General features: G+C 29.4%; 1 protein-coding gene across 1 annotated transcript; it reads left to right on the top strand.

Annotated features, from left to right (window-relative positions):
- Nucleotides 1–541: 541 nt before the first annotated feature.
- Nucleotides 542–7,282, top strand: LOC123305607. Its single transcript, XM_044887378.1, has 5 exons — nt 542–584; nt 1,731–1,974; nt 2,422–2,761; nt 3,813–3,960; nt 6,903–7,282. The coding sequence occupies exons 2-5, from the start codon at nt 1,846–1,848 to the stop codon at nt 7,171–7,173; spliced, it is 888 nt and encodes a 295-aa protein (XP_044743313.1). The 5' UTR covers nt 542–584; nt 1,731–1,845; the 3' UTR covers nt 7,174–7,282.
- The last annotated feature ends 4,152 nt before the right edge of the window (nt 7,283–11,434 follow it).

Genomic DNA, 11,434 nt, shown 5'->3' with positions numbered 1-11,434 from the left:
ATAGGAAATGTATTAATCTGTTACGTTTTTTGAGAAGGGATAAAAAAATATAATTTTGGAATAGTGTGTTTGATCAGATTAGCGAAAGGGAAATTTGAGTTGAATAGATCATTCATTAAAAAAGGACTTCATTAAGAAAGCATTCATTAAAAAAGATTCACAAAAAAAGAATCCAATATTAGAGAATCAAAAAAAAAAAAAAATTATTCAAGAAGTCGCTATTCAAGAAAATATATCTTGATAAAAAATTTATTTTGGAGTCAACTAATAATTAAAACAAGAATGTATTTAAAAAATTTACAACAAATAAAAATAAAATATTTTCAACAATAAATCTAATTTTATAATTAACAACCAACATCATCACTTTCCTCACAATTGAAACCTAGACCATAAACCTACTTTTACAAAACTATAAAATATACTTAAATATAATTGGGTTTGTTTTAATAATTAGATTAAAGTGATAAAATGAAAAATACTTGTGACGTTCTTGATCGCATTTTTGCGATCGCGTTCTTGATCGCATTTTTAACAAATTGTTTAAATCTTTCTGCTGATCATATAAATTGTGTTTTGTATCGGTAATTCATAATAAATAGACTAAATAGTGACAATTTAAGTGCCTCAGTTTCTCGTTTCTGGTTCGGAAGTAAGTGAAAAATACCCATTTCTGTAACTACTACTCGTTAAAAAATTTTGTAACTGTGAGAGCTTTTTATCAAAACGATCCGAAGAACAATTAGAAGGTGGTTTGAAAAATTTTCATAGAAAGCTATTTTCCTATTTAATCGTGCGGGGTTCTTTTTGGATTAATTACTGGCGTCCTTTAGTCTCAAGTTGTCTTTATCCTGCATATACATATCTAGCGGTAAAATTGTGGACACCCAAAACCTTAAACTTGTCATAAAATTTTTATTTCGTTTTCGAGGCGTAAAAATACTATTCATGGAAGGAGTATTTTAAAAATTACGTCGCAGAATCTTCTTTTGATATCTTGGAACCGAAATTTATTTAACCAACGTAAAATTCCGTCGAGCTATCTCGAAATGTAACTGATAGCTACACAGACAAAACATTTATTTTTATTAGCGGTATCATTAAATCATTTAACTATTCGACACCATAAAACATGATTATGGTTTTGAAAAATTATAAAATATACTTAAATAGTAATTTTAATACTCAAGGTTTATTTTAATAATTAGATTGAAGTGCCAAAATGAAAAATACTGTGACGTTCTTGATTACATTTTTGCGTTTAACAAATTGTTTAAATCTTTCTGCTGATCATGTAAATTGTGTTTTGTATCGGTAATTCATAATAAATAGACGAGATACTGACAATTTAAGTGCCTCAGTTTTTTCGTTTCTGGTTCGAAAGTAAATGAAAAATACCCATTTCTGTAAAATTTCCATTTAGTACATAAGTGCAGTATCAAAAACCGCATTGCGCTGTCGCTTCATATCTGTATCGGAATTTCACTTTATCTTTAAATTAATTTCCTGTAAATTTTATTTTAAATGTCGATTTAAATTTTTACGAAGCTATGTTCTATCTTTGATTTATAACGCAGAAACCTTGCAAATTTCGAAAAAGAGCGAAAGATACCGTGAAAGAAGCGAAAGATACCGTGCACTAATCTGCCATTATCTGACGGTCTATTATTTAAGTTATTTTGGACACTTTATAAAGATAAAACTTGCTCAATTCAATTCTTTAATCGCAGAACATATACAGATTATCGGATTATAAATGGAACAGCTCCTGAACAAATTTTGGAACAAGATATATTTAATGCATCACTCAAAACAGCATTTTTTATCCCGGGTCATCCCACACCAATGGACAGTTCACATCTTCGTCCTCTTTTAGAATCTTACATCAGATCTAAACGTTATAATATTATTCAGTTGTCTCATTATTATTATACGACAGACAAGTCTCCTGGTGTGTATGGTGAAGTGATGTTCGTAAGTATATAGCTTAAGGAAGTTCCCTCGCCAGTAATAGAAAATTAGTAGAAAAATAAATTAGTAGATAATGATCCGAATTTTTAGTATGTTATAGTTAACGAAATATATTATTGTATAAAACAAAAATTTGGGTATCTTACCGATCAATTAAGAGAGTTTTTATTAATTAAAAATACACTAAATAACATAACCATCCTCATAACAGGCTATGTTATTTAGTGTATTTTTAATTAATAAAAACTCTCTTAATTGATCGGTAAGATACCCAAATTTTTGTTTTATTCAATAATATATTTCGTTAACTATAACATACTAAAAATTCGGATCCTTATCTACTAATTTATTTTTTCTATTATTGCCGAGGGAACTTCCTTAATTAATTAATTTAAATTTAATTATTTTAAATTTATATAATACTGATATAATTATTTGTGTGTTTTTAAGTGGCTTGGTGAACTTTTTGGTTCTGTCATTTCCAAATTAATAAAGATTGGATTACCCCTGCAAAGTATAGAACTTATAGGACATTCATATGGAGGATGTGTTGCATTTCTAACAGCGAAGAATACGTTTCCAAAGTTACCATTATTAGTTGGCTTAGATCCATCTCCTTGGGTACATTTTCAAAAAGGATACGCAGATTACACAATTGCATTACACACCAATATGGGAGCATGGGGTACTCGGTTTTATAAAGAATCAGATTCAGATTTAGTGGCAAATGGTGGAACATTACAACCAAAATGCCCGAGTGGTTATGTATTTGAAATTGACTCGGAAGATGGTAATTAAAATTTTTCAATTCAAAAGCAAAACATTGTTCATTAGTTTCTAAGAAATTAGTAAAAAAGACCTCTTTTAAAGATCGCACTAAAAGGTTTTTTTTAACGATAGGCAATTTCTGTGACGGCCATTTTCTTCGTAAAGACATCAAAATTCATATAAAAAAATAAAAAATACTTTACTGTATGCAAAAAAACATTCTTAAAATTACATATTTGATGTAATATTGTGTAGAAGCTTTGAATTGAAATCTTAAAATTCTAAACAATATTACATCAAATATGTAATTTGTATTGCATAAAAAATTACAAAATGGAAATAGATATGAAATTTTATTATTAAATAATTTTCAGTTTTTTGCAATTTTAAGAAGAGTTTTTACGCCGTAAATCGCAAAAAACCCGTTTGCCTCTCCCTTTAAACCCCCACCCCTCTTCACCGGTAAACATTCAGCTGTTGAATTTTTTACCCAACATTTTTAATCCCTTTTTCGACCCATTTCTGCTGAGTTTCCCCTGTAACGAATTTTTTTGTTAAAAAAAAGGAGTACGCTTAGACTAAATCTTTATATCTTACTTATTATTATAAATTTCTAAATATATAACCATTTCAGTTGAAATTTGGAGTGCTTTTGTACTAAAACATTCTACACTATAGTAAAGTGTTAATTATAATTATTATTAATTAATTACTAATTATAATGATTTGCATACATGTTTTTTGCATCCGATAAAAATACGACCATAACAAACTTTAACAAAATTATTTACACTGTTTTTAAGTGTATCAAACAATTTCAAAACTTTGTCTAGCTCTTAAACGGAGAAATTTTTTATGTTTAGCTAAAGAACATTATAGTGATTTCTACTTTACGGATAAACACGTGTTGTCTCAACCTTTTGAAACGCCCAATGTATCAAAGAATTTTCATTTAAGTCTATTGTCGCTAAATTTTTGTCGATTATTTCTGAATCTGGTCAATTGCCAAAATAGCAGCCAATTGACAAAATATCTCATAGTCGATGCTTGATAAATTAAATTTGTGTCCTTAGAAATTGTTAAATTAAATCAATGTTGTCACAAGGCTGCACTTGACTATTGGGGTTCAATGATAGAAAATCCAGGATTATTTTATGGTGTGAAATGTGATGAAACGGATTGCAATTACCACAATGTTCAGTTGCTTGGTCCAAATTTAAGGTGAGATTTTTTAATTAAAGATAAAGAATCATTAAATATCATGAATATTATTAATAAACTAGCTGAAAATATTGTCAATGTTCAAGTTTTGATCATTGAAAACTGAACGCACAATATCAATAAAGCTAATCTATACGAAGGCCTGAATGTCTCATAGTCAAATTATGAAAAAGTGCGGCTACACTAGCTTATTTTTTAAATTTGTATTACTCACAAGTATAAAACCAACTAGTTTTTATTTTCAAGTGCACTTGTACTTGTGAATTGTGGCATTATGGCAACAAACCTTTTTGAAGATGTTCGTCGGTGATGACTATACTTTAATTAGACAGTACCGAAACTGTCTGGAATTATTAATAATTTTATGACCGGATTTAATAGTAATACGATAATGTTTATATAGTTCGTACAAAACCAAGTGGCACCGAACAAGAGAGAGTATAGATATAAGTGCACATACATATACATCATACACTCTCTCTTGCTCGGTGCCACTTGGTTTTGTACGAACTATAACATGTCTTATATAGTTACTAAAAAATGTTTATTAGTACTACTTAAAAAATATAATTCTTTAATTTAAGCTCTAATAAGCTTTTTTCCTCAGAAGATTAAAAAAAATCCGCTAGATGGTAGGGAATCAAAATATAATAAATAAAAATATTTGTACTTCCCCTACTGCTGCCATCTAGCGGATCTTTTTTAATCTTTTGAGGAAAAGGCTAATTAAAGCATTATATTTTTTAAATAATACTTAAGAAAATTCTTAACTAACTACAAAAAAAGACAAATTATATAAACATTAGCATATTATTATATATAATAATTCCAGGCAGTTTCGGTACTGTCTAATTAAAGGATAGTCATCACTGACTGACATCTTCAAAAAGGTTTTCAAAGTTTTTCAGACTTACTTCTCCTAGAATCAGTGGCGGATTTAGAGATTTGCCGCCCGTAGGCTATTCAATTTTTGCCGCCTCTAAATTTTGATATCTTAGTTCACAATCATATCAATTATCTATCAATAAAATTGCAACTTTATGATTTGTGCTCCATTATCCTCATTACATCAACTTTTCCCGTATGGTTAGTATCATCGAGAACTATGGTACCGTGTTAGATCCTTGATTATTTTTACAGCAAAGAATTATCAAAAAACAATATTTTATGCAAAAAATATCTCAAATATGTACCAATTTTAAAGCAAGTTAAGGTATGTGTTAAAACTATACAATACTTATGTAATAGGAATAAAGCTTACACAAAAAATCTAGATTTGTTATTCGATTGATTTAAACAAAAAGACTATACTTATTCTGAATCTCTATAAGATATCGAACTAGCTTTTTATTTAATAAAAATTAGTCAGTATTTTTTACGCATAAAGAAATAACTTTCTGGAATAGAATTTGACAATTTGCAAACTTGCTGCAGCAATCATGATTAGACCATCGATATTGTATCAAGATTGAATTGTGTAAGGAGATCTCATAATTATTAGGTACACGGAGAAAAAATTATAGTAATTATCAGTGAAGAAAATATGTAAAAATAACTAAATTTCGACTATAATATGGAATCGCTATTGCGATATTCTAAAAATTCATGATCATTACATTATAATCAAAAGCGTTTAGCAATTGTTTATGCAGAGATTTTGAGATATTTATTATTTAGCACTGTATATAGGACTATATTTCGGTTTTTGTTGAATATTTTAATTCCTCTATAATTTTTGAAATTCGTATTTTGTGTGTGTATTATAATTTTTTCTAAATTTTGTCAATCGAAATAAAAAATTTATGAACTAAATTTGCCGCCCCTTAAAATTTGCCGCACTAGGCTCCAGCCTACTCAGCCTGCTGGTAAATCCGCCACTGCCTAGAATTGTTTTTCAGAACACTGCAAGGCTAAATTAAACTATTGGCAATATTAAGTGGCAACTATTTTGTTGGTTAAATTTTCAGTTTAAGCAGAGATTAAATTGACATTTTTGTTTCAATAGGGAATATTCATGAAATTAAAATTTGGTTCAAATGTTTTTCTTCCGTAACTTTATTGACTGAACATTTCAACTAAACCATTATTTTAGTAATTAATATCTTTTTAATTTCTTAAAATTAATTAATAAAAGTGCAAATTCAGTGAGAGAAATTCAAAATTTCTAAAACAGAAATACAAATTTTAAAACGGACATAACGTCCTAGTATTGGTTTGTCAAATTCGTTGACATACTGTATGGTATTAATTATTTATATTTTGTATGGTATTACAAGTTATATTATTCTACGACTTTTTATTAGAAAACTTAATAATAACGAGAGAAAATACTGTGTTTTAAATTCATTTTTTTTAAGTGTAAATTATACGTTGACCAATTGACAGGTCACATATTAATACGTCACCAACAGAGAGCGCCAAAACATGGCGTTTAAATATTTCAAAATTATTCTGTATTTTAAATATTTTTTTACACTTAATAGGGCTTTTCATTTTAAAATCACGATTCACATTTGTTTCGTACTAAATGATTTATAACCAATGTGATAAAATGAATAACAAATATCTTCTATCTTAGTCCTACTTATTGCTGTCAGTACGAAAAAATAAACTCTGCACTTGCGCTTATGATATGATGAAAAGGCCTATTAACGCATTTTCAAACAGTATTTATATTTTTACTATGTTATAACGGTGTAAACAATGAATTAAAAATATAAAAAAAGCTAAGAGAATACATCATATTTAGTATTTAAAGTTTGTGTGACGTTCAGATGATATTTTATTTTCAAAATTTCAACATCGTTTATGTTGTTTTTCTCTCAAGGAATCCCATTTGAATAATTTTGCAATATTATATAATGAAATTTTCAGTCTTAATGTTTGGAATAAGATCATTCTTCGACTTGGCTATTTGATTTTGATCTTTAATTTGGTTTCAGGACACCAGGAATATTTCACTTTAAAACTAGTAAATATTCGCCATTTGGACTGGGAATGGAAGGTATTAAAAATATTACCCCAATTGACATTCATTTATTGAATGCGTATCATGATTATATGTTGCAATTTAAATATGTTCAAAATGCCTACATAAAATATTTCTCAGATACATATGAATATTATGTCAATGGTGGCTTTAAGTCAAAAACTGTAAATAATGCATTTTTTCTTTCTAATGCTCAGTTACAAATGATACAACATGGTGATTAAACTAACAAAATTTTAAATTGTACGGAAGGCTGAATGTCTCACTGTCAGTCTCAATGTATGAGAAAGTGGCGCTCCCTAGAATATTTTTTAAATGTGTACTATCCACAAATATAAAACCAACTTTAAAAAAAAACACTAGTTCACTTTCAACAAGTTAGTGCACTTGTGACATGTGGTATAATGGAAACGAACATTTTTGAAGATTTCAGTCAATGAAGACTATCTTTTAATTAGACAGTACCGACACTGTCTGGAATTATTAAAAATTGTAGGTCCGGATTTAATGATAATATGATAATGTTTATAATTTGTCTTATGTAGTTAGTTGAGAATTTTCTTTATTTAAAAAATATAATGCTTTAATCGTTTATGTTTTTCATTTGCACCTGTACATTCCTAATTTCTAACTTTTAAAAGTATTATTAAGTGTTTATTATGACGTTTAATTGGAAATTTACACATGACAAAATACCGACACCTTCAAAGCGGTTCGTTTCCATAATGCCATAAGTCACAAGTGCGCTTACTGAAAGTGAACTAATGATTTTTTTAAAAGTTGGTTTTATACTTGTGGATAGTACACATTTAAAAACAAGTGGAAACAAACAATTGACTGAGTTAATTGTTGAAATACCATGCATAGTCAGTGTTGATTTCTTTATCACATTACACATACAAACATGTGACACATACATAACTGATAATCTAGTATAACACATTTATTATGAAATTTCCGCCTAATTGGCGCCCTCACGGGTAAACAGTAATGTTTACGAAAAAATGATTCAAACAAGTTGTTTAATTTTTTATAAGGAACATTTTTTGCATTTAAACTTTTGTTCTATCTCTAACGGCTTACAAGATAGGTCCTACGGACCCAAGATCCAATTGACCTATGATGCTCATTTACGAACTTGACCTCACTTTTTACGTCCTGAGTACGCTGTAAAAATTTCAGCTCGATATCTTTTTTCGTTTTTGAGTTATCGTGACCACAGACGGACGGACGGGCGGACAACCGGAAATGGACTAATTAGGTGATTTTATGAACACCTATGACAAAATTTTTTTCCTAGCATCATTATTTTTAAGCGTTACAAACTTGGGACTAAACTTAATATACTATGTATATTTCATATATACATGGTATAAATATGCTAGTGTAGCTCCACTTTCTCATAAATTGACAGTGAGCTATTCATGCTTCCGTAAAATAGACATTTAAATACATAATACAGTAATTAAGTTTAATAGCCTAATGTTATTAAGTATCAAATAATGATTGTAATAATAAATAATAATTAATAAATGATGGATGTTTTTATGTTATGGAACCCTAACGAAATATTAATGTTTTATACACATTTCTAGGACATATAGTTTGAATATTTACACTAACTAGAAATAAAAGATAATACCTATCAAAAACAACTGTACAAAATTGGGATGCCAACTTGGTTTATTTGGATCCTAATTAAGGTAAGCGGATATTTTTCACATGAAATTATAGCTTTCAAAGTGATTAATAATTAGGCGATTTTATGAACACCTATACCAAAATTTTGTGCGTAGCATCAATATTTTATGCGTTACAAATTTGGGACTAAACTTGGTATACCTTGCATATTACATATATGCATGGTATAAAAACTGTAGACGTGATTTTAATGACGTTTGGTACAGGTCATCACTACCCTTATATCTGTATATCATTCGTTTTTATGGCTTTCTTATCCCTGCGTCAATAGTTATTTTCGTTTTTCTTTATGATTTTAGCTATATCAAGCAACTCCATCAACTTCTTTAGGGCAAGACTTTACTCAAAAAAGTTGAAGACAAACTGGCTCCTTTAGAAAGAAATCCTTTTCTCTCAGTAGCTATTGTTTTGAACCCTCGGTTCAAGCGTATCCACTTTACCTCGCCAATTTTCGTGTCAAATGCTATATCCAAAATTAGTGCTGAGATTCATGCAGAACATCGGCGTAGAGGACAACGCTCTCCGGATAAAAATCCTGATCAAGCAGCATCAGAACAAGCTAGTGGGTACTCTATCTGGTCCAGACATGAGAAATTATTAAATCTGAGCGTAGCTTCGTCAGAGGTTCCAAACAGTAGCTGTGTCCCCAATGAACTGAAGCAGTATTTGGACCAACCACTTTTAGAAAGAAAATCTGATCCAATAAAGTTCTGGGTAAATTGTCAACATTTCATACCGGTTCTCTCGGATATCGCTCTAAAATATTTGATTTGTCAAGCATCTTCAGTGTCATCTGAAAGGGTAGCTTCAGTGGTAAATTTGGCTGTGCCAAATAAAACGATAAATATCGATATTTTTTTCCATTTGCTCATCCCTCCCCTTGGCAACGCCCATGCGATGTGTTAGTTGTTAATTTTCTTATGTTAACCTTGCAGTCTAATAAATGGAAAATGGGAATTTAGGTTTAGGTGCATTAATAAAATAAATAAATAATATTTAGAAATACTCTTTCTTACTTAGAACGTATGTTTTTATTGATAATATTTTACAAAAAAAATAAAAGAATAATAATTGTAGAAAAATATATTGACTAGTTTGGTAGATTGGTAATCAAATCGTAAACATTTTATTATATTTATAATTATGTACCATATGCTTATAGGACGGTTTTTAAGACACTTGAACAGTTGCACTGTAATAACTCTATAGGCACAAATATATTATAGCTAATCAATTTAATTAGTGTGGGATTTGAACTAGCTAGACTAACTCCAGCATAAAGTGTAGTACTTACTAGTCCTTGCTGGGGGTATTTATGTAAAAGGTAAGAACGGGATGAGACGACGAAGTATTTTCTTAATTATTTTAGGGTTAAAGAAGTAGGTTTTTAAAATAGAAGAATAGTGAGGGATCAATAAATTATATCGCTCCGTGCGTGAGTTTTAAAGGAGGCGTTTCCATGGTAACGATACACTACTTTAATTATAGAATTGTATGGATGCATATATAATTGTATGGATTGCATTTATGACTTACTATGAAAATTTAATATTATTGTCTCACAAATTTAAATAAATAATTATGATAATTTACATTTAAAAAATAATATTTATGCAATTTGAATTCTTATTTTCACAATTTTTAGTGCTTTAAGTTTAATTAATTAGTGTTTTTCAATAATTTTAATTTGACATTTTCTATAAGATTAACATGTAAAGAATTGCAAATTAGTCATAACAACCTCCTTTATCGCCAAAATTTTTCACTGGAAGCGCTCGCATCGATTTTATTGCCCCTAAGTGTCCTTAAGTCTTCCTCACATTTGTAAAGTATTAATAATAAATATATTGCTCCATAGTAATAATAATGGGGTTTAACCTCCGTTTCTCTGACATATACGCCTATAAAAGAGGCCATCTATACAATTACATTTATGATGTGGATGGAGTCGGTTACTTCGTTCTTGTCCAAGTGACGACAATGTGATCAATTCTACTGCCCCATTAATTACAATTGCTCAAACTGCCGCTGCCTGAATACGAACCCTCAACCTAAGTCTAAGCAGTGGCATGCACAGAGTTTTTAGACAGGGTAGGCAAAAATTTTTAAAAGCTACTATATAATCAAAAATACTCCATGTTGGTATTGGTTCATGGTCATGGTGAGTAAATAATGATGTAGGTATTTGTAATCACAAATATCCATAGATTGGCTGATTTTTAAAGATTAGAATTAAATAATAGCAGTTAAAAGATGGTGGTGTGAGTATACACAAAGATGTGATACTTAAAGGAAGCTTCTAAGTTTTTGTCAGATTAATCGTGTTTTTTGCGGTCGTAGAAAAATTATGCACATCGTTGTCACCGGTATCGTTACAGATGATTTTATTGTTGAAAAATAGTAGACAAGGGAAACAAAACAACCTATTGTTGCAGTGTTTGCAACTTGTCAGCCAATAATATGAATAAGATCGTTTTGTGTTGAATTTACGATTGACTTACTTACCTTTAGTTTTTAGTAATTGCAAATCCGGTGTACAACGACCTTTCACGATCACTTGTTTTTTGTCATCGAAAGATAGTTTTGAAAAAGCATAATTTTTTTTCTATACGCACACCATCAACACGTTTGGCAGTAAAAATTATTTTTCTCTATTATCAACGTTAAAATCTTAAATACCTGATAATATAAAGATGTTTTGAAAAAATTGTCTAGCTGATAGTTTTTCTAGGTTTAAATCTAGGAGGTACTTATTTGTATTGAATGTGATGACGATGTTGTAGT

The sequence above is a fragment of the Chrysoperla carnea genome, chromosome 1 (assembly GCF_905475395.1).
Source record: "Chrysoperla carnea chromosome 1, inChrCarn1.1, whole genome shotgun sequence".
NCBI lineage: Eukaryota > Metazoa > Arthropoda > Insecta > Neuroptera > Chrysopidae > Chrysoperla > Chrysoperla carnea.
Note: the sequence above shows the minus strand (reverse complement) of the source record. Positions and strands in the feature narration are given on the sequence as shown.